This window comes from Myotis brandtii, unplaced genomic scaffold (genome assembly GCF_000412655.1).
Source record: "Myotis brandtii unplaced genomic scaffold, ASM41265v1 scaffold71, whole genome shotgun sequence".
NCBI classification, from domain to species: Eukaryota; Metazoa; Chordata; class Mammalia; order Chiroptera; family Vespertilionidae; genus Myotis; species Myotis brandtii.
In genome coordinates, this window is record NW_005370787.1 from 2,273,072 (window position 1) to 2,297,890 (window position 24,819).

Sequence of the window (24,819 nt, forward strand, 5' to 3'; positions counted from 1 at the left end):
CCAGTTCTTGCTTAAACATGTAATACCTTTGAAAGTAGATTAAAATAATCTTTAAAAATAAGCCAGAGGTAAAAATGAACAGACCTGAACAGCGTGACAAACAGAAACGGAATAATTTCCAATCAGTGACCATTAATGGGAATACTCATTTTATATAATAGCAGGTTTTAACAACCATTTAGCAATTCTTTAAACAGGCACTTGATAGAGTACTTTTTAGCTATCATATTCAATACAAGGGCATCACAGACACACAAAAATATTGCTTTATTACTAAGGATTCAAGATGGCAACTACTTAGATTCCATTGCCAATATGGATTATAACAAATCCAGTGAGTATTTTGTTTTTCAATTATTCATAGAAAATTTAATCCTGATTAAGTATCCTTGGGCAGGAATTCATAGGTAGTTGATGACTGAAACCAACATTTATGTGAAATGCTTCTGTTAATTTAATCTGTGTATATGGCTTAATTATGATTGGGGATTCAATGTAAGAGAAATGAATTATATCAGGATTAAATTAGTACCATATCACACAGTATTTTTTCCTTCTTTCTTTTTTAACATGTAAAACTGCTTGTCCCTTTACCTAAATACTCAAGTTTTAAAGCCCTTTGTCCTTAAAACACATGTAATATATCTAATTTTATTTTTCATAAACTGTCCAAAACTCTTTGCTAATCAAACTAAAACTGGAATTAGAGCAAAATGATAGAAGAAAATGGAGAAAACCCCCACCCACAAATGAACAAAAGCTTATTCATTTAACTATGAATATAATTTATATTTATTTTCTGAATTTTACTTTCAATTCCTTTAAACTCCAATATGAAATGCATTTTCTTTAAAGCATTAAAAAGAAGCAGTTTTTAATCAGTATACTAAACTGATTTCATAACTGGACTTAGTTCAGATATGTATAAGCAAGTAATCATTTAACTGATTACTTTTTATAAGACTATCAAACCTGAGTTAACTATTGACATAAAATGAGGCATTATAAGTGGTGAATCTCTTACCAAAATATCATATAATTCTTTTCCATCTTTATTTCCACATGGAAATCACATAAATCACCTTATAACAATACTCTTCAAAGTTTAAGTATTTTTCAAAACATTTCATTTATTTCCTTTTTCAGTTTTGGTACTGCTTAAATGCAGTTGTATAAATAACATGCTCTGCTCTCTATGTTCAATTTTTCATACCAAAGTATGAAAAAAAAGTCAGTGTATTTGGATCCTTATTGCACTCTGTTTAATCAATTCACTTTTCCTTAAAGAAAATCAAGTATCAGAAGTGAGGCCGACTTTTGTGTCCAGAGGATATGGTCAGTGGTAGTGTTACTGAGGAGAGTGAAGAAACTTCCCAGTACAGACTGTGGGACAGAAAGAGTCTGTAAAGAATAACCATGGAAACAGACTGGCAAAGGATAACACCTATTGTAATAACCTGAAAAGAACAGAAAGAGGATGCTTTTACTGCATGCAAAAACAGAGAATTCAATTAATCACAAACCTATATGTACTTTATATATACATATAAGATATTGCAAAAGTAGGTTTACAATTTTCATATGGAAAACAACACAATCATTAATAAATAGTATAAGAATAAACCCTGTGCTTTGTGTACTCAGAGCTGTAAACCTACTGTGCCCCACCCTGCATATGTACACACACTATCCTTCATCTCTCCATGGGTACATTTTATCAAATTCATTTTCAATAAGAAAATATGACTAATGTTCAGAACTATAATTGTCCAAAGGTTAAATTCCTTTAACATTTTATAGACACCAAAATCAGACAGAAAAAAAATAATACGCTATGCCATTCTCTCCTTACGGTGCATGCACTACAGAAAGTAATGAGAAAAACCTGGCTCCCGGCTAATCTAGTAATGGGAATAAAACATGCCCCGAGTCCTTTCAAAAATCCTCAAGTTGCTTCTCTATTTTTGTAGACTCCCTTCCTATCTACTTACTCTTTGTAAATACCTTAGGCTCAAGACACATTTGTGAGTTCAAGCATATACTGCATGGCTTGTGAAGGGCTCCTGGCAGAACTCCACTTTGAAAGGATGGAGCTGTTCACCTAACAAGGTAGGTATCAACACAATCAAAATGTGGTGCACCTGAACATGGCACTCCAGTCCACAGTCTGTGAAAGCAACTAGACTGATTTTTACTATTACACAGCAAACATTTTTCTTAACAAAGATGTGTTATGAATCCTCTAATTTATGAACGGCACTATGAAATAGGTTATAATATGCACGACAAAACTATTTTCCATCATTTTGCTTATAAACTAAATTTAAAAATTTGTCTTTTATATTTTAAACTAAATTATACCCTCACCAGTTCAGGATTTTGTTTCAAAGTTTTATTTTGAAGAGCTCAAGAAGCCTCTGAAAGGATAAATAGGCCCAATAAGAATTACCAAAAACTATTTTGCTCATATATACTACTTACCTTATCTCTTTGGTAGTCATTAAACATGAAAGATATGCATGCAAGAACTGGGTGGCATAAAAACCACAAGACACAGCCCTGAAACAAATGAAAAGTAAGTCAAGTAAGTGCAGCTATGTCTTTATTTTCAGAATGTACCAGATAAAACACAGTAGGCATATTTAAGAGGTCTTGATTGATATCAACCGGACTTTAGAGAATTTGCAATAAAAAGGTAGAAATAAATTTGCTGTTGCTACTTTGTTTCTAATCAAATTTTCTAGAGTATTTAAAATCTTAAATCTACATTTGGACATTTTGATACACTATGAATATATTAAGTAACAAATCAGTAATTGAGAAAACCAATGTACAAATGTATAATATTTCTGTAAAAAAAATAAGACTGTATATTCATATTTAAAAAAATACATTTCTATTGATTTCAGAGAGTAAGGGAGAAGGAGAGAGAGACAGAAACATCAATGATGAGAGAGAATCACTGATTACACACACACACACAAAGAAATTGTGAAAGAATACACAAAAAAGTGACTGATGGTGGTTACCTGTTTGAGGGTGTTAGTACAAAAGAGAGTGCAACTGGACAAATAAGAATGGGAAGCTTTTTAACATTATACCTTTCAAAAATCTCTTTTCTATTTTTCCCAAAACCTTGGCAACATATTCTCTTTTCCAAAATTAAATTTGAAATAAAATAATAAGTTAATAAATAATAGTTGTTGAGATGCTTAGTATATTGAAAATAAGGGGAAAAAAGATGTAGAAAACGTGTTTACTATGCTACCTCTTATATAAAATGAAGGGAAAAACAAAGAATTATATATTAAAAATTCTCTGGGAGGATGAATTAAAACAGCAGTGATTATATGAGGAGGTGATAACTGAGTGGACGGAAGACAGGTAAGAAACATGTTTTGCTACTCCTTAAGTACTTTTGAATGTTTGAACCCATTCAAAAAGTTAAATTATAATATATAAAAATAAATGTTTAGGTTCAATGAAAGAGTTCGATATTGTTTTAAACATAAAACAAAGAAGAAATTAGTTTTTAAACATCTTAAATATATAACCACCTTTCAAACAATAAGCACTGCTTTCCTGTAAAAATTCGGAAGCAAAATGGCCTTTCCTTGCCTGTTTGGGTTTCTAGGCTGCAGCCGCTTGAAACTGTGCACCAGGAATAAAGGAGTCTGGCCCTCCTTCCACCGCGGATAAAAATTCGGAAGCAAAATGGCCTTTTCTTGCCTATTTGGGTTTCTAGGCTGCAGCCGCTTTAAATTGAACTGTGCACCAGGAATAAAGGAGTCTGGCCCTCCTTCCACCGTGGCCTCTGACTCCTCAGAGATTTCTGTGGAGCAGGGTGGGCTGAGGAACAGCTCATCAGAGTGCTATTAAAGTTGTCACGATGAAGGAACATGGATTCTCTCAATCTGACAGGAAAACATAACCTTCTATGGAGGAAGGCTTGCAGTGTTACTGCCCAACCTCTCTCCTGATCTTTCCCTTTATTAGATGGGTATAGAAAAAAAAATCAAATTTGCTTTTAGATCTCACTAGCATATGAAGGACAGTGGGGGAATAAAGTGAACATCTCATATGGAGGCAGTGAAATGGCTAAAACATAATATGGACTCAGCTTCCTGACCCATCTGCTCATGCCAATGGATAGCTCCTCACAATTTGTTTGAAATCACTGCATAATTCTGAGTAACAGTATCTAGTAATAGTCAATTAGTAACTGTTTTTTGAGAAATGTAAACTGTATTCTAATTTAAAATTTTTTTTAAATTCTGACACTACAGAAAAATGTCAATTCCCTATTGGTAAAGAAATCATGAACCAGACAAAATTGACCTGCCAAAAATTACATGGAAACCACTGTTCTATGGGTTCTATAAAATGAGGATAGTATCATCCACATGTCATAGGTTGTGAAGATTAAATAAGCACATGAAGGGCTTACAGTAGTGCCTGGCACATAATAAAAGTTTAAGGACTGTTGGCATGTAGTTGCCTATATACTTCCTAAAGAAAGCAGAACAAAGCTGATAATCAGAAGCCATTTTCTAACCAAACCCGTACTTTGGCGAAAGTGATGTAGAACTCTCTTTTCAGGGTACTCCTCTCCACTGTGATGATCTGGTAGAGTCCACAACCTAATGACAATGCCAGGCAAATTCTTAAAATGATTAGCAGGATCCCTGCTAAGTTGTGGTGTGAATAATAGCTGTGAGGACTGGTCTCTTCAAACTGTTCCCAAAGTAGCAAAATACTCTGCAAAAAATAAAAAATAAATAAAAAATACATTTCGAGAAAAAAAAAATCGTATCTGCTTACAATTAGCACTTTTAAACTATTTTAAACATCCATTTAAACATACCAACATTCCTAAGAGGTTCTAAGATTTATCAGACTATAAAGTTGTCAGTTAATAAAGCACATGCAGTCTTTTCCTTGTTGATACCCTAAGCTAGAGAAAACGATTACCAAATGAGACCACATACAAAAGATAAAAAATGCTATTGCTATCACGACTCAAGTAAGATATCTATAAGAATAAAAATAAGTTGAAATGATTAAGAGAATAAATATAAACTTTGGTACAAATCCATCTTTTTCTTCAACACCGTATTTGAAATCAAACTGTCCTGCATTCAAGCCTACTATCTCAGGATAACTTCCAAATATCTCAGTATTTTTTGTAATCTAGAAATAGGTTAGAATTGCTGATTCAGATTTTACTCTTTTTCCATGGTAACCTTCCTGGGTAAAGGAGAATATATTTTTAATATTCATTATAAACACCAAGAGCACAGTTACTTATCCTTACTTCTTTTACTCCCATATTGTTACTGTAAAAGCAAAAAGCTCAGCAAGTTCCTCATCAAGCTGTTCTGTTTATTGCTATTCAGTAGAAATCTGTTCATATTCCTTCCATCTTTACCAAACATCAGTCACTTAAATAAATTACTATAATAATCAGTAAGCCTCTGTGCTTCCTTCACTTCCAACCCAGATCTCAGAATTGTGTCTTCTGTGGCTTCCAAATAATTCATATCAAAACTCAAGTATTGCCCTAACTGGTTTGGCTCAGTGGATAGAGCGTCGGCCTGCAGACTGAAGGGTCCCAGGTTTGATTCCGGTCAAGGGCATGTACCTTGGTTGCGGGCACATCCCCAGTAGGGGGTGTGCTGGAGGCAGCTGATCGATGTTTCTAACTCTCTATCCCTCTCCCTTCCTCTCTGTTAAAAATCAATAAAATATATTTAAAAAAAACAACTCAAGTATTAATTCCATTTCTTAGACCTTATTAACCAGCAACCTCTTCTTTTTCTCATTCTCAAATCTTGCTATCATTCTTGATAGGTGATCTCCTTTGTTATCGGCACATATGAATTTCCTTCTTGGACTAAATATTTGCTCTGTATTGAAAATGTTACTCCTCCACTTACCCAATTATACCCATCTGATTTCTTAACTCACATTTCTTTTTTTTTCATTAAATTTATTGGGGTGACACTGGTTAATAGGATCAAACAGGTTTCAGGTGTGGATTTCTGTTACAAGATCTGTATACTGCACTGTGTGCCAACCACCCAAAGTCAAATCGTCTGTCACCATATATTACAACCCACTCACTCCTTATCCTCCCATCCTCCATTTCAAACTTAACTTTTACAACAAAAAAGTGCTATTATAGAATTACCATTTCCTGCTATCTATGTGAGGTAATGAATATGTTTATAATCATCTCATAAAGTATATGTATACCAAAACATCACATGTACATCTTAAATATATATAATTTCTACTTGTCAATTATACTGCAATAAAGCAGAAAAAAAACCCTACCAATTCCCATGACTCACATTTTTACAATTCGAACTCCCATATTTTCACATATGTATGTGAATACATGACCTATGGAATATACATAAGTATTCATATAGTCTCTGGTTGCATCATTCACCTTGTCTGAATTGTTGAGTACCAGGGTTAGGTCTAATGTATTCTTCACAAATGCTCACATACAGTCTAGGGTAGTGTCATAATCTCAATTCTTAATTTGTATTTGTCCAGGATAATCAAATTAAATTACAATGACATAAAAATTTAAATTTTTAAAAAAGTTATTGAGACATGAGAATTTAACCTGATATTAACACTACATTCCACAAATCCTGAGTCAAACACATTAAGTTGGTAGAGGCTTGTCCTTGTTTTACTTACTTCTAATTCAGTTTTTCATCTTTATTGTTGAAAGTGTTACATATGTCTCTGTTTTTCCCCCATTGGACCCCTTTTAGTCCCCCTCCCTCCCCCCGCCCTTCACCACACTATTGTCTGTGTTCATGGATTATGCATATATGCATAAGTTCTTTGGTTGATAGCTTCCCACCCATCCACCCACTTCCCGGCATTATCTCTTTCTAAATACCATATCTGTGATATAGTCTCTTTCTAAATTCAATCATGTAAATTCAAGACACCAACTTCATTCTGAACCTACTGTACTTACTAAATACTAGAAGTACAGGGAAGAATGAAGCACAGACCTTATCATTCCTTAATGAATTTTGCAACTATTCAATGCATTAAAATTTAGATTATAATGTCACTGACAGAGCCCAGGGTATATTTCATCTTTATCTATAGCCAATGATGGTTACAAACTCAGTACAAATTTTTATGTTTGTACCTTTCCTCTTAACTTTTACAAAGCCATTGCACACAGGCATATGGAGACTGTAGAATAACCTCTGTACTATCGCTATAGAGAGAAAAAAGGCACAGAGGACCTTTCTAGAACCTGAAATTTGTTTTCGTAATTGTTTTTAAAAACAAGATTCCATTCTTTTTTTATACTACATTTTGCTTTTTCATTGATCTCAGATATTCACTGAAATTATGTCATGCATAAAGTAGAAAAACTGAACCTACAGATCCTTGCCAGTGAATGAATCTCAAATTCACTGATTCACTCCTTCAATGTTGAGTACTTACTATGTGCTAGAAAATATGAAAAGAAAACTATTAAGTAGGAAATAAGAATGTAACCTAGTATTAAATATATTGTACTTGAATAAGGGATAGGAAGCACAAATTCAGATAAATTACAATTAAATTCAGTACTAAGAAGATTATTTGATCTATGACTCTTTAAATTCACACTTTAAAAGGACACAAATTACTTATGGGTCCCAAGTTTCAATTCTGATATGAGATATATCTAGATTTGCATTTCTGAATATTGAAAAGCAGAAACACTGAATGCCAATACTCACCTGTGTTATGACAATGAACACGGCAATGCCAGTGGATGCAGGAGTGGAATCCCACTGCAGAGGTCTGCTCTGAGACTTCTTCATTCTGACTATTGTCCAGCCCATGCACAGACTCAGAAGTAGGAATAACATGTGAATTTGGGAAGTGATGTCAAAAACTAATGGGAAATGAAAACCAAAGACAACCAAGTTTTCATAATACAAAGAATGTGGTCCCTCTTGAGTTGAGAATAGAATTAACTTTTAAACTACAAAAAGATGGGCATTTTCAAAGAGAACTGATGAAATTCAATAATAAGATATATTCATATGTAACAATTCTTAAAAAAGTAAAATTTTGCCATTAAATTTGTAAACATTTATGAGAATAGTTAAAGCAAGGTCAATACTCCTGTTTTAGTACATGGACACGCATGCCAATAACACATTTTATTAAGATAAACTTTAGCCCTAGCCGGTTTGGCTCAGTGGATGGAGTGTCGGCCTGCGGACTGAAGGGTCCCAGGTTCGATTCTGATCAAGGGGACATGCCTGGGTTGTGGGTTCAATCCCCAGTTGGGGGCGTTCAGGAGGCAGCGAATCAATGATTCTCTCTCATCACTGATGTTTCTATCTCTCTTTCCCTCTCCCTTCCTCTCTGAAATCAATAAAAATATATTAAAAAAACTTCAAATCTCTGTTTCCCATTTTTCTTAGCTTCTTTAAGTACATAATCCTGTTTATAGCTCACTGCTTATTAAAAGAAACAAATTTTAAATATAATTTCTGCCATGTAAAGAATACTGGTGCCTTCATTTTTCAGTTGCTAATTTTTTTTGATGGCTGAACTACAATTTGAAGAGTATTTTCTAAAACTATTCATAAGAAATAGCATGACAATAAAACACATAGCTGCAGTAACATCCAATTATGTTGGCTTCAGTGTCAGAGTCCTGAGACAAATAAAATACTCCACGCATTAGTGTCATGTGCCACCAGGTGGCCATCACGTACACTGCAGGGAAAGCCTGCTACTTTAAAGAGGATGCAACAAAATCACCTGCATGCACCCTGTTCAGCGCCACAAGAAAAAAATAACCTATAAATAATTCAAGGCCTATTAATTTTAGAAAAGAGTATTTACTGATTTCAAAGAGAGTATCACTTTTCATAGTGTACTTTAATCTGGATTTTAGAATGAACATGTGATCACAATTTAACAAAATAAAACTTTTTTCAAATTGCCATCCGTAACTTTGAGGTCTACAACTTTTAACTTCTTTTATATAAAGAAATTCTTGGAGAAACAGATAAAACTAGTTATAGTCTAATACTTATATTTAAAAGTTACAAGCCAAAAACCTGCCAAAAACCTATTATATATTTTTTTCATATATATTTTGACACATTTCCCCCCTGCTCTGCCATTCAAATTAAAACTGAATACTCTACATTTATGCTTATATATTTGTAATAATGAATTCTGATAATAAACTGTCACTACATTTGAGTGAGATAAAATATAGCCTTTCAGATCAAGCAGTTTTCTTTCATAAATTTTAAATTACTAAAATGCTAATTATTTTTATTAAGCATTTCACAAGTACATATTCAGTTACTTAAAGAAGTCATAGCCAAAGAAATATTTCTACATAAGTTGCTAATCTGCAAAAACAAATACCTGGGGGGAAAAAAACACCTGACTTTTCTGGTTCATTTCTTTACATACTACGTTATACACATCTATAATAATAAAAGCGTAATATGCTAATTAGACCGGATGTCTTTCCGGATGACCTTCCAGACGAAGCCGGGGCTGTGAGGGTACCCCTGGTCCCGGGTGCCAGAGGAAAGCTGGTGCCAGCAGTCAGGGGAAGGAAGGCCTACTCTTGCACAAATTTCATGCATCGGGCCTCTAGTATTGATATAATACTGTAACTTTGAGAATAGGTAGAACAATGTTTATTTGTTGTTAAAAAATAATTAATTGTAGGTAAAATACACAGATTACACAAAAAGTCCATTCTGCGGGATTTGATTAAAAATCTTAAAATTCTTAAAATGTTAACCATTTAACTAACCAAACCTGTTGTCAAAACTACCAAAATGAATAAGATTTACTGCAGTTTTACTAAAAAAAAAAAAAAAAAGACTTTTGCTTTGCCCGGCCAACGTGGCTCAGCGGTTAAGCGTCGATTTATTTATTTATTTATTAATATATTTTCATTGATTTCAGAGAGAGAGAGGGAGAGAGAGATAGAAACATCAATGATGAGAGAGAATCATTGATTGGCTGCTTCCTGCATGCCCCCAACTGGGGATCAAGCCCTCAACCTGGGCATGTGCCCTTGGCAGTAATTGAACTCGGGACCCTTCAGTCCGCAGACCAATGCTCTATCCACTGAGCCAAATTGGCTAGGGCTAAGCGTCAATTTATGAACCAGGAGGTCAAGGTTCAATTCTCAGTCAGGGCATATGCCTGGGTTGTGGGCTCGATCCCCAGTGTGGGGCCTGCAGGAGGCAGCTGATCAATGATTCTCTCTCATCATTGATGATTCTATTTCTCTCTCCCTCTCCCTTCCGCTCTGAATCAATAAAAGTATTTTTTTTTTAAAAAAGATTTGCTTTTTAACCCACAGTGAAGATACATAGTGTAGACACTTGCTGTCTATTTTAAGATTCTAAAAATCTTCTAGAACCTTTCATTTTCTTTGTGAAGAGAATGTGTACTGCTCCTCTCTTGGGCATGAATAAGAGTTGCTTCTCCTTTTTTAACATCATCTAGAGCCCTTTTTACCCCCAAAGTTTCTCACACTCTTTTCTCTTAGATGACTCTGAATGTTTAATAGAAACATAGAACATTTTAAAGCTGGACAGAGCTTAAATAATTTAGCTTATGCATTTTAGATGAGGAAATTGAGGCCTAAAGAGGCAAAACACATAGAAGCCCATCAAAACACATAGGAGCCCATCAAAGGCAAAGCTGCAAGGTCAGCTCAGTTATACTCTATGGCTGTGGGTCAGAAAAGAGGGAAAAAAGTTTTTTAAAAAAGGTTAAAATAGGGAAAAAACTTCAGTTCTGGGTCAGAAAACTTGCGTCTGAGTCTTGGCTCTGCCACTCAACAGCTGACTGACATTTGGAAATATGCTTCATGCCACTGAGCCCTGATTCTTTATCTGCAAAACAGGAATAAGCAAACCTATACCTTACTGAGGTTTTATTGAGGATAAAATGGAAGAACACATATGAATATGTTCTAAAACCAATGAACAACTACACACATTGCCTATTATTAAGAAGAAACTAAATAGGGTATATGGGAACTAAAACTGTAGCCCTGTGTTCAGTCATGTTAAATTCAAACCAACCTTGAATAGAAAAATTGTATTAGGACAGAAATAATTTACAAAAAAGAAAAACAAACAAGAAGTAGATAGCAAGTTTACATTAAAAAATAAATAAAAGGCTCAAAAAGATACTCACCTTCTGCCAAACTTCCCATAAAAGGTAACCCTATTCCATCTTTGGAGTAACTGAGGAATTGAAGAGGAGAGTATCAGTATAAATTACAAGTGTGAAAAAAAATGTTTATAATCAAATCAAGCATAATTTTGGTGGACTAATTAGGATTAATTAGACGTAATGATGAACACAGTTTTAGTGGTTGTAAGTTACCTGGAGAAATGAATGTAATTAGCTAAAGCTGAACCAGCTTGTAACAGCAATGCAGTTGTCAGAACCTTTAAAATCATGTGCATGGGTCCTCCTTTATTAATAGCCTGCCACAATGATTGAGCATAAATGCAAGCAATCACAAAGTACACTAGGACTAGGAGGAAAAAGAACTCATGTAACCCTGTGAAGAGAAGAAAGGAGTTTGCTTCAGTAAAACAAGCCAGTTATAGTATTGGGTTGCTTTCAAACTTCCTATCAATACATTTCTAGAACTTGTTTTTTAACTGAAATCATAGCATTCACTTTTGTGAGAGGGGAAACAAAGGAGATCAATGGTGCCAGTCGTTAAGCGGCCTCTCGCTCCCTCCTACTAGCAGCTTTTCAGTTCAGACTTCCTGCATCTTCATGATAAATCCCTCCCACCCCTTTCTTGCATTACCTGGAATATTTTGACTGTCTTAATTTTTCAGAAATTTCAGAAAATTTTTATAATAAACCAGAAGGCTAGCTTTGAGTTTAATGAATTACATTTACTTGGTTACATCTAAAGTTAGTCTTCAATATTAGGGCTTTTATATCCTATGTAAATAACACTAGTGACAGTGGATATGGATAGAGTTGTCTCTATTGAACCTGTGGATGAACAGTCTAAATTGCAATCACTTCCGTTCCAATTGTGAATACCGAACCTACTCCAATTCTCATTTGTGGGAAACTCCAGCCAAAAGGCAGAGAAGGGAATATTTCCATTATATGAAAAATAATTTTAGAAAAGCAATCCAGATACTAATAGGAAAAATAGTCAATAAACAGTTCAATCTCAATCATGTTTTTGGCAGGGTTAGGAGAAAAAAAAAGATAAGAAGTATTTCAGCCACTGGGTGTCTCTCCTGCTCTATGTATACAAATGGCGATAGTCCACTCTAGTCCAGGTGAAAAGGCACGTTTACATTTAGTCTTCAGGAAGAGAAAATCAAATAACAGAAAAGGCATATTTGATAAAATTCCCTACATAGAAAAAGTATTCAGCTTTAGAAATAAAGGGACAATAAACCTGGGATTGTAATAGTAATGGAACAAGATGGAAAACATGCTGATTATATTATAACTCAGTAAAATTCTTTTTGCTAGCTTGTGTTTTAAATCCTAGTTTTTATCTTTCATTCTTAGTATAAAGAATTAAACATGGCATTCTATTTAAAGTTTTACTTATTTATAATTCTGTACAGAATATCCATTACAAGGTAAAGTTTTAGACTTCATTAGGTTACAAAGCCAGCATGAAAAGAAAATCCTCAGACGATTTACTGAGTAATCAGAATAACATAGGAGAAGGAAGAAATTTTGAAAATAAGACATGTCACCAGCAAAAAAGTGTTTTAGGATTATTCAAGATTAAGTGTATCTTTTGAAAAATCTAACATTATAATCAACAAATTATTTCATTGAAGTAATATATTAAATACCTTGAACTAGGTCATTTGTCCTACACTTAGTTCATTGAATTTTGCATAAATTATTTTTACCATGACCCTGTCCACAAAACACTTTAAAACTTTTTTTTAAAAATATATTTCATTGATTTTTTACAGAGAGGAAGGGAGAGAGATAGAGAGCTAGAAACATTGATCAGCTGCCTCCTGCACACTCCCCACTGGGGACGTGCCCGCAACCAAGGTACATGCCCTTGACCGGAATCGAACCTGGGACCTTTCAGTCCGCAGGCCGACGCTCTATCCACTGAGCCAAACCGGTTTCGGCCACAAAACACTTTAAAGATAAAACATGAATTCTGCCCTCTGTGTTCTTTTAAATAAATCACCTTTAGAAAAAAAAAAATCTTTTTTCTCTTCAGCTATCAATTTTACTTTTGTTCTGCCACCATCCTTCACAAGAAAGCAATCTATGTTCACTTTGAAATTAAAATCTAATTTTAAAACAGATGGGTACTAGGTATTAAATTTTACCTACACATGAAAGAAGAAAAATGCTCTTAAATGAGCATGCAACAAGTGACAAACTCTTATATTATTAGGAAATGTATAGACTTTAAGGCAGTGGTTCTCAACCTTCTGGCCCTTTAAATACAGTTCCTCATGTTGTGACCCAACCACAAAATTATTTTTGTTGTTACTTCATAACTGTAATGTTGCTACTGTTATGAATCATAATGTAAATACCTGATATGCAGGATGGTCTTAGGTGACCCCTGTCAAAGGGTCATTCGGCCACCAAAGGGGTCGTGACACACAGGTTGAGAACCGCTGCTTTAAGGCAAGCTTAATAGGAAGAAGCATTGGCAACATTCAGTAGTAAGAAAACTTAACAGGACAGCTTTAAAAACTTCAGCTCTAGCCCAGCTGGTGTGGCGCAGTGGTTGAACATCAACCCATGAACCAGGAAGTCACAGTTCAATTCCCAGTCAGGGCACATGCCCAGGTTGCAGGCTCGATCCCCAGTAGGGGGCATGTAGGAGAGAGCCGATCAATGATTCTCTCCCATCACTGATGTTTCTCTCTCTCCCTATCACTCTCTCCCTCTCCCAGCCTCTCTGGAATCAATAAAAACATATTAAAAAGAACAACACAAAAACTTCAGCTCCAACTAAAATGATAGGAGATGGGAGACAAGAGGGTAAGAGAAGGGAAGAGAGTCACTGGGTCACAGGCAGCACCTGGGACACTCTAGCCTACCCATGATGCTTGCTCTCTCAGAGGCACAGGGTCCATCCTGCCCTCAAGTGTCTCAAGATATATCTTAACTAGAGGCCTGGTGCATGAATTCGTGCATGGGTGGGATCAGGCCGAACTGCCTGATGGGGGCCCATCAGGCCGGGCCAGCCAGGGGAAGGGGCTACGGGCAGTTGGCTGGCTGGGCCGGCTGCGGGTGGGCCGATCTGGCTCCGGATCAGGCTGGTTGGCTGCCGCAGTGCGCATTGTAGTCACCGGTCGTTCCGCTGTTCCAGTCACTGGGCTTTTATATATATAGACTAGAGGCCCGATGCACAAAATTTGTGCACGGTGGGGGGGGGTGTCCCTCAGCCTGGCCCGCACCCTCTCCAATCCAGGACCCCTCAGGGGATCGGGGGATGTCCGACTGCCGGTCACACCCTAGAGCACTCCCGTGGTCCCTCCCCGGCTGGCCACCCTCCCGCGTCCCTCCCCAGCCCTGATGGGGACCCTCGGCCTGGCCTGCACCATCTTGAAATCCAGGCCCCTTCAATCCAGGACCCTTTGGGGGATGTTGGAGAGCTGGTTTCAGCCTGATCCCGCAGGCCAGGCCGAGGGACCCCACTGGTGCACGAATTTGTGCACCGGGCCTCTAGTGAAAAATAAATGCCAACATCTTTCAGAAAGATAAAAGAAATGGTAGCATTGACTTAACTTCTAATAGTAATCTACAATTGTTAGTGTAGGTAGCTAGATATTAATAAAGGAAGGAAGCAAAGGGAATCAGACATCAAGTCTAATAAACTAGAGAGCTGAATCAGACAATAAACCTGCTTCATTAGGGAGTTACAGCTTCACACACTCTCCAGGAGACCACTGCTTCCTCTATCCTCAGGACCTAACAGGCAGGAAGGATCTTTTAGTCAGATTACTGAGGGAGAGATAAAATAGAAGAAGAAATTCCTCTACTGGGCACATGTGCAGTAGAAGCCAAGATGGCACAGGGAGAGAGGTTCCTCCATTCCTCCACTTTCAGTCTAACATCTAACAAATTCCGTCTCCCTCTCCCTCTCCCTCTCTCTCTGTAGCACACTCTTGCCCCATGGTTTCTCTCGCATGTTCTCTCTCCATAGCAGTCATATGGCCCTAGCAGCCAGCAGCCAGAAGCTGTGGAACTCCAAGCATCGGCCTGCCACAGCAGCAGCCCAAGTGCAGCCAGGAACAGACTAAGCTAGCTGGGTAAGGTCAGAGGCTAAACTGGAGTGAGGTGCAGCATGGCAAAATTTTTGGACACTGGCCTTTGTTCTGGGCCTGATGAAGACAAGGCTGGTCATTTTCCACAGTGGGTCGGATGGAGATGACACCCCAGGAACCTAGGGAATGCTTTCCATTTCAACCCCAATAAATTTTTTTAAATATATTTTATTGATTTTTTTACAGAGAGGAAAGGAGAGGGATAGAGTTAGAAACATCGATGAGAGAGAAACCTTGATCAGCTGCCTCCTGCACACCCACTCCTGGGGATGTGCCCGCAACCAAGGTACATGCCCTTGACCGGAATCAAACCTGGGACCTTTCAGTCCACAGGCCGACACTTTATCCACTGAGCAAAACCAGTTAGGGCAATCCCAATAAATCTTACAACACCACCTCAACCTCCCATGGGTGGATCCCTAAAAAGGCTTTTCTTATTTCTACTGGCAACACAATGATCCAAACTACCATTAGGACTGACTTAACTTCCAATAACACTATACAATGACCCAAACTACCATTAAGTAAAAATAACCTTTAGGTTAATTTGCGTTCAAAACAACTTGAGTAGCTTATCCTTATGAAATTTCCTTTACACAAAAAACTTTCAGAATTTACTATTTTAAAACATTTAGCATTTCATTTTGTCACTATATAGATATATATTTTTCAGACCAAAAGATATTTAAGAGAGGCCAACCCCAAAACACTGCCACCCAGAGGCTGAGCCACAAACTGACTCTTAGGTGAATACAAAAGATATTTTAAAAAAAGTTGATCTCTTCATACATTTACTTGTAACCTGTTGTCCTTAACACATGCTCCTTGAGTTGCTTTTCTGTGGCAATTTATATTTTGAACTAAACAATCAGTTTTGTATAATGTAGCCTCAGCTCCTGTTCTACCTCCACCCATCCACCTTGATGGCCAATGAGATGTAATGGGATTAAATTTTTCTCTAAGCAGATTGACTCTTCCAAATGGCTAATGAACTCATGAATCTTATTTTCTTTGACAGATGGCCTACAGGTTTTAGTTTTCATTCTGACATGTTAATTTACAAATCTATTAGGATACTTTCTGGCGTGTCTATCATGAATCACAAGAAATCATTCATTTCTGTTTGGGCTAAGTATCTCATTTCAGTAGTACCATATAATCAACCTAAAATTTTGATGAAAAATTTAATGGGAGTACACCTAATTTTGGAAAGCATTATAAACTTTGATGATTCTTAAAATAGTTGAAAGCTCCAATAAATACAATCCTTAAATCTGCTCAACCTATTAAAAGGATAGTCATACAAAGTAGCACAGTTCTAATCCCTCATGGAGTTTTCAATTTCAGTTACTTAATTTATTAATATTTTTCTGTTTATAAAAATAATGCTAGGTTATCATTTTTTAAAGATTTAGAATATATAGGATAAAATAAAATTGTAAATTTCTACCACTTAACATGGTAATAATCTGTTAATATTCTGTACTTCTTTTCTGCATTTCCTAACATACTCCAAATCATACAGTATAAAATTTAGTGTTTTGCCTTTTTAACTTAATAGCATAGCTATTAAAATGCTATAAGGAGATTCATTTAATCATTTCTCTGCTATTAGACACGTTTTTAATTTTTAATATCTAAAAACATAAAAAAATTTGTGCGTACTGGTAGATCTTTTTCTGTATTTAGGATATATATTTAAATGTATATTCTTACCAGATTCTCCAGCACTAAAATGATCAAGTGGATTCCCTTCAGCATCCGGGTTTAGTAACATCATTTCAAATGGTATATCTTCCACCTGAGAATTCTCATTGTCATCTTTGCACGTATACTTGTCTGCATAAAATACGTGCCATGTTTGTGGATACGGAATCTGGGATACTGTCAGATTATGTTCAGTCTGATTCATGGTCACTTTAAAGAGAAAGAAGATAGCACTTTCAAAGCAAAACTCTCACATGTATTTGTTTTAGTCATACAATCAGTTTGAAGTTAGAATTCTCTTAATTCTTTTTTTGTTTTAAGTTTTTTTGTTTTGTATTTTTATTGATTTGATATCAAAGAGGAAGGGAGGAGGAAGAGATAGAAACATCAATGAGATAGAATCATTGACCGGCTGCCTCCTGCATGCCCCCTACTGGGGATCAAGCCCCCAACCTGAGCATGTGCCCTGACCTTGAATTGAACCACGATCTCCCAGTTCATAGGTTGAAGCTCAACCACTGAGCCACACCTCTTGTTTAATTCTTATAGCCTTAGAAATTCAAAAGTTGTTGTAGTATTGGCATATGGTCTGTATATCATGAAGCAGAGAAAAATAATGTATCTTAACCAAAGGAATCACTATAATAGTACTCTGAAACACCACAAATGAGCAGAATGATTTTGCTGAAACTCTGATTTTTAATTTTAAATGTTTCAAATTTTTCAAGTAGGTTAGTGACATTAAAATTTTTTAATTAAATTTATTAGGGTGACATTGGTTAATAAGATTACATAGGTTTCAAGTGCACATAATCTTAACATTGATTAAAAAGATTATATAGGTTTCTATGATACATGATCTGTATATTGCATTGTGGTAAAATATACAAAAAACAAGTTACCATTTGAACGATTTTTAAGTGTTCAATTCTGTGGCATTAAATACATTCAAAATGCTGTATAACCACCACAATGACATTTTTGAAAACTGATTTGAGTTAAATTTAAAAGGGAACATTCAACTTAGAAAATCATATCTAATAACTATGACTGACAAATACCTTCAAAAGATTTCCAAAATCTTTTTCTAATTGTCAATTCTTAAAAAAGGCACTAAAAGCAAAAAAAAGAAAAAGAAATTATAAGAATTATAAGTCACTAGCAGTGATTCTGAGTTATTACACTGGTCAGGTCTATATGGTGGCAGGAGAGAGGGGACTCATGAATGTTGGCATCACACAAAGCTGTACTTGATCCTGGCTCCAATACTTACCTTCCATGTGACCTTGGGCAAATTACATAGCAATGACTCACTTTCTTCAGCTGTAAAACGAAGGTAATACTTAGAGCAAAGAGCTGATGTAAGGACCAAATTATATGTCACTTGGCATGGTATCTGTCATATGATTGTTGCTGAATAAAGATTTATTCTCTTTTTCCTTTCTTTAAAACAGGATGGTTACACTAACAAGTGGTTCTCAATACAGGGTAATCCTTTTCCCTTCTGGGGAATCTGAAAATGTGTAGGGACAGTTTTACTGTCACAATACTTGAGAAGATACTTGAAGGGGGCCATGCTAAGCCTCATGCAATCCAAAGTCTGACAAAAAAGACCTGTTCCTCCCAAAATGCCAATAGTACCCCCTTTGAGAAACACTAAATGATGTTTAAGATCCCTCCTCAATTCAAATCTATGATGCTGACCTAAGACGCACTTACTAACACTATCACAAAGTTAAAGGAGAGTAGTGTCTCACACACTATATATAATAAGAAGAGTAGAAGAGTTAAAAGAGCAAGTCTTAGCCCTACTACTTAACAACATATGTCTCAGCAAATAAATTACTTAACCTCTCTAAATTTGTTTTTCAGTAGTACAATTAAGATACCTGCCCTAGCTAGCACAGAGGGGAGCAAATGAGGTAATATATGAAAATCCTATGTAAAGAGTCTCATTCTGTACAAAGTCAAGTATTCTTAAAATTTAGAATTATCATAGGCCTGATTCCCAACTCTAGACTTCCTGCACAGCATGCCAACTAGTCTCAAACTATTTCTCAACTGAAGGAAAAAACTTTTTAATAAATAAAAGGCATGTCTTGAGATAACTGTGGAAATTTGTATATGAAAAATATTTTAGAGGACAGTATGGAATAATTCACTTTAAGAAATCTTAGCTGTAGTACAGTATTTCAGTTAAGGAGAAGAATGTCCTTACTCTTATACAAGAGGCTGAACTATGGTGGGTTGAACTGCTCATGACACCCACAGCTTATTTTCATGTGGCTTGATTACAAACAAAAATCACACACATACAAACACAAAGCAAATGTAACAAAGTATTAACAATTACTGAATCTAAGCAAAGGATGTACAAGTGGTGGTTGTACTTTATTTTTTTTCTGATTGTGTAATTTATTTATTATAATTTTTCAAATAGTATAGGTTGTACTTACTTTAAACTTTTCTGTATGATTGAAAATATTCCTAATAAAATTAGGAAAAATGTTGTTTATATAAAGTTGTCTTTATAAGTGAAACACTTGATGCATCTAGTCAGGATTCAAATTTTGAGGACTTGGACTTTATAATTAGGAATTTCATTAATAGCAGTTTAAATGGACAAGATGATTTTTATCAACAATACTACAGCATTGTTTTTCTTGCTATCTAAATTTAGCTGACATTTATACTGTTGTTGTTTTTTTAACTGTACAGCTGCTGGAAAATGTAACAAAGACTCTAATTTCTGTTAAATATTTGAAGACCTTTAGTAAGAATTCAATATACAGTATAATCAATACATGGCTCGCCAGCCCATGTGGCTCAGTGGTTGAGCATTGATCTATGAACAAAGAGGTCACAGTTCAATTCTGATTAGGGCACATCCCCAGTGTGGGGCATGCAGGAGGCAGCTGATCAATGATTCTCTCTCATCATTGATGTTTCTATCTCTCTCTCCCTCTTCCTTTCTCTCTAAAATCAACAAGAATACATTTAAAGAAATACATACATACATACATGGCTCAGAAATAAGGTTTTTGAAATGTACAGCTTGCAATTACAGAATTTGGACCTGATTACATAAAAGCTCTGCAATGTTGCTGTTCTATCACTTGTACTTTTCCTCTTAGATAAAACAATATAAAAATTAGCCATTATATCTTCACCAATACACTTTTAATGTTTCATTTTAAATTACACAGACTTACATCATATTAAAACAAGAGTGTGCTTCAGAAAGTGTTACAGCCTTAACTTTTGGTCTTGCTGACTTTTTCAGCAAGCCTGGGAAATAAGCCTCTTAACAAAACTGTATATTCATTGTTTTTGAGACAAAAGACTACAGCACAGCAGACATGTTCTATGCTGATGTAATCAGTACCTCAAATATTAACAAAACTTGAATTGCAGAGAATAATGTTATATGGCTAATTATCCTATATAATAAAATGCTAATACGCAAATCAACCGAATGGAATGGCGGAACAACTAGTTGCTATGACATGCACTGACCACCAGGGGGCAGACACTCAATGCAGGAGCTGCTCCCTGGTGGTCAGTGTGCTCCCACAGGGGGAGCACCGCTCAGCCAGAAGCTGGGCTCACGGCTTGCATCGGCGGTGGTGGGAGCCTCTCCTGCCTCAGTGGCAGTGCTAAGGATGTCCGACTGATGGCTTAGGCCCAGGGAGCAGGCCTAAGTTGTCAGTCAGACATCCCCCAAGGGCTCCCAGACTGCGAGAGGGGGCAACCCCCTCCCCCACACTGCTGAGTGCACAAATATTATAAAATGAAATGAATACTGTTAACAAAAATACACAGCATAATATACTAAAACTTTTAAAGGAATTATAAACATGACAAATGTACAAAAGAAAATATATGCACATGATATACAAAGACATATGAATATGTTTTATATGCAAAATTATATTTAGCTCTTCTAATCTGACAGTAAGTTATTCTTAATCTCCTTGCTAAATTTTTTTTTACATAAATTTATTTTCAGTGCTTTTAAATGCCTTGTTGGCTTGCTTTAAGACCTACAAAATATTTTATGATTTTTAAAGCTGATGTTTTATGACATTACTAAAAGAGAACAAAGGAAGACTGAAAACTAATTTCTCAAACATTCATTTGGGCGAATGTATACTCAATTGACAAGCCACATTTGACAATAGGGGATTTTTCAAATCTGCTAGTCTTTTCATTGTTCATAGCAGCAGTAAAGTTTTACACAGGCGTTAGGAATAGTTAATGAACTCATTACTAAGTAGGTGAAAGACTATTAATTCTTAAAATCTCACTAATGGCCACAAAATAAGAATTATTTCTACGATAAATTATTTTAAAATGTGGTACTATTACACTGACATGAATTTAAGGACATACTTTTTGTTTCTGTGCACCAAAGCTCCTAAACAATAACAACTAATATATAAGTTAGAGAACATACATTTTCTTAAGACTTGGCTTTTGTTATTGGAAAAATACCTGATGAAATAAGTAGAAAGTGATTTATGTCTCACTAGTATTTAATTTACTTCAGGACCCAAAATTTAACAAAACAATCTTCTTCCTCAAAAATTCCTGTTTCTTGAGATCTTCTGTTCCAATAATTCCAAAGAATACTCTTGTACTCAAGAGAGTGGGGAATTGAAAGGGAAAATAAAAAAAGAAACAACAGCAAGAGGTTTTTTAAGTTACAGCCCTATGTATATGCAACTCCATCCTAAAGAATTATAATTAGAATCACAGCATTTTGGGAGTTTCAGAAACCTTAGAAAAAACTAGTCCAGATTCCTTGTTTACAGATAAGTAAAGTGTGGCTCAAGTGTAAGTCACTAGCAGTGATTTTCAGTTTAGCAGTCTTTCCATTGTACCATACTGTCTTCCTGTATACCTAAGTTCTGTGACTGAAGGCATATTATGACTGATACAAAAATTATGCTTTTGCAAGTGTATATAGTATGGGCCATGTGATATAAAGAAACAAATCCTTCCTACAGCTCAAAGCTTTAAACTACCTGGTAAGTTTTTATTGGAGAAAGAAAAAGACTTTGAGGTATCCAATACAACCACCTACCAACCAAAAAAACCCTCAAGCACTAAGGTCTATGATAACTCACCCTACAAATATTTAGTAAATGCTTATTAACTCAGCACTAGAGAATCCTGAATTCTCATTCTCATAGTACCACATAACTAACATCCATAATACTTATCACAGTTGCAGTATCACACTTACGGTGATGTGATTCTTTCCTGTCACCCACTAGCCTTATGGACTCAGAGTGTCAGTATTTTGGTCCATGATTTATCACTAGTGCCTAGCATACTACATGAAACAATAGAAATGCTCAGTGAGTGAATGAATAAATGAATGAATGAATAGACCAAAAGAGCACTGGTACCCTTACTGATTGCTTTTATAACAAATAAATAAAATGAAAAGTGGTAACTATAATAAGTGCTGTAGGGAAAATAAGAGGCTATAAAAACTCAAGTGTTAACTTAGAGGAAGGAGAAGCCAAAGAAGGGAGGGAATAACAAGAAGAGGAAAGCCTGTATAAAAGTCCAGAATAACACAAAAATTAAACAAGCACTACAGATAAAATGAGGCAGGAGGGGGCATTACTGTGAAATGAAGCTGGTGGGGAGGGGCCGGTAAGCAATGGCCAGACAGAGAAGGATTAGCATGGCTACAGTGACCAGGTAGGAGGCTACTGCAATAGTATAGGCAAGAGATTATGGCAACCTGGAATAACATGGTAGAGGTGGAGATGAAGAAAATTAGATGAATTCAAGAGCTATTCGGAGAGGGGAGTGTTGGAAAACTCCTTGGTTTCCAGCTTGTGTCCGAGATGGATGGTAGTGCCAGTTCCTACAACTGGGAACACTGACAGAGGACCAGGTTTGGATGGGCAAGGACTATTGATACATATGTGGAACATTCAGGTGAGCAAACTGGTGTATAAAGAAAAAAAGATAATTGGTAATGAGCATTTGCACGAATTTCTCAGGTAAGTTCTGAAATTCAGGGTTGAGGTATCTAACTTTATATAACTGTCTCTCCTTAAGTCATGCAGACTTCTTCAGCATACTGTCAAAGTCGTCTCACAAATCTAAATAAAAGATCCCCACAATGGGTGGCAAGGACTGGAGACTTCTACTCTTATCCCTATTCTGGCTCGCTGCCTTATGAGGGAACCAGAGAGCTGCTAAGGCTAGGAAGACTGGGTGTTTAGAAATGGCAATGTTTTACTTGACTAGACTAAAAGAAGATTCAGAGATCCATCAATACGGAAAACAGGACAGAGAAAACATAGAGGAGAAAAGGGAAGAGAGATAATTTCCATTTTTTCTCATGGATGCTTCATATTCCTAATGACAAGAATGGCACATGCTTGTCATTTCTATATTAAAAAGTCTGTACTCACTCTGGATGGCTAACAACCCTAATGCATGAGATGGTGTTGATGAGAATGGAAGAGCTCAAGGATACAGATAGCTAGAATAAAAGCAGTACCTCTCTAGAGGCAAACCTAAAGGTTTACAAATGATGTGTTACTGGTACATCCTAAAATGACATACTGTGTCACCACATGACGAGGTCCTATGTTCCAATAACATGTTGCAAAACAACATTGCTTGGGCTATCTTAGACAAGTAACTGAGATAATACCTGTTTAGTGCTTAGCTCAGTGCTGGCAGATAATAAGTACTCAACAAATTCACTCCGTGCTGCCACTGGGTCAAAATATATCTGCCACATTCGTATGAATAATGTGACCTGTAAGAAGTCTGAATGAAGGAAAAAGTATGTCCTTGCAAGTTATTTGGATATATTTTCAAATATTTTGCATGATAAAGGGGGAAAAGGGCATTCTATCTTTTAATCAAGGAAAAGGTCAGTTTCCTTAAACTTCAGTTTAAAACATACCAAAGTATCACCACAGTGTGTTCTTTAAATTCCCACTTTGATAAGTAGAAGTGAATTGTCCTACTATCTTGTAATGTGTGCTATGTCATGAAACACCCTGGTATGCAAACACTACATTTAACATTAAGGAGGAAAAAAGATATACCCAAGAATCAAATAAAAAAGGATATACTCACTTGTCAACTGAGCTTTGGATAATTTTTCGCTACAACTATAACCATTACTGTTTTCCTGCAGCTTCAGCCATTCCTGGGCTTGGAATAGGTGGAGTTTAGCTTCTTTTCCAACAGCTACTGCTACGTTGTTAACTCTGACACACAGAAGAGCATGATCACCTGGACATTGAAACAAAAATCATCAATTAGTTTGGTCTTGTATGAAAGCAAGATAGTAGGACAATTCACTTCTACTTATCAAAGTGGGAATTTAAAGAACACAATTTTTCTTAAATCTCACTTAACTAGGTAGATAACATTAGAATGAACATCCCATTCAGATGCAAGTCAAGAGATTATGCACATTAATTATCCAAATCAATGTGCGGCCTTTCCTTATACTTCAACTAACTGATGACATTTCATTGAATAAACAACATTGGCTGTATGTGCATCTTCACTGTAATAGAATTTGTGCCTCATTTTACAACCACTGCACGTCTTTAACATCTGTTCATAAATTATCTATAGAAATTTACTAAGTTTCTTTTGTTTTTCAATATAACACGGCTGTTAATATTGAATTATACTTTTTATTTTTTTTTTTTTCAGAGACGAAGGGAGAGGTAGAGATATAGAAACATCGATGATAAGAGAGAATCACTGA

The 24,819-nt window shown here is 35.8% G+C and overlaps 1 protein-coding gene across 1 annotated transcript; it reads right to left on the bottom strand.

Moving 5' to 3' along the window:
- Window positions 1–122: 122 nt before the first annotated feature.
- Window positions 123–24,338, bottom strand: GPR180 (G protein-coupled receptor 180). Its single transcript, XM_005882403.2, has 8 exons — window positions 24,174–24,338; window positions 17,064–17,264; window positions 11,425–11,605; window positions 11,233–11,282; window positions 7,770–7,927; window positions 4,567–4,758; window positions 2,482–2,559; window positions 123–1,457 (listed from the first exon to the last, which is right to left on the bottom strand). Coding segments are annotated over exons 1-8 (1,020 nt in total). The 5' UTR covers window positions 24,175–24,338; the 3' UTR covers window positions 123–1,298.
- Window positions 24,339–24,819: the final 481 nt, after the last annotated feature.

What these genes read in the sequence shown, in the direction of transcription:
- GPR180 (XM_005882403.2), bottom strand. An exon ending in AATTACATTCATTTCTCCAG is followed by an intron (nt 11,283 to 11,424) that starts GTAACTTACAAC and finishes TCAATTCCTCAG; the next exon opens with TTACTCCAAAGATGGAATAG. An exon ending in ATGACTACCAAAGAGATAAG is followed by an intron (nt 1,458 to 2,481) that starts GTAAGTAGTATA and finishes TGTTCTTTTCAG; the next exon opens with GTTATTACAATAGGTGTTAT.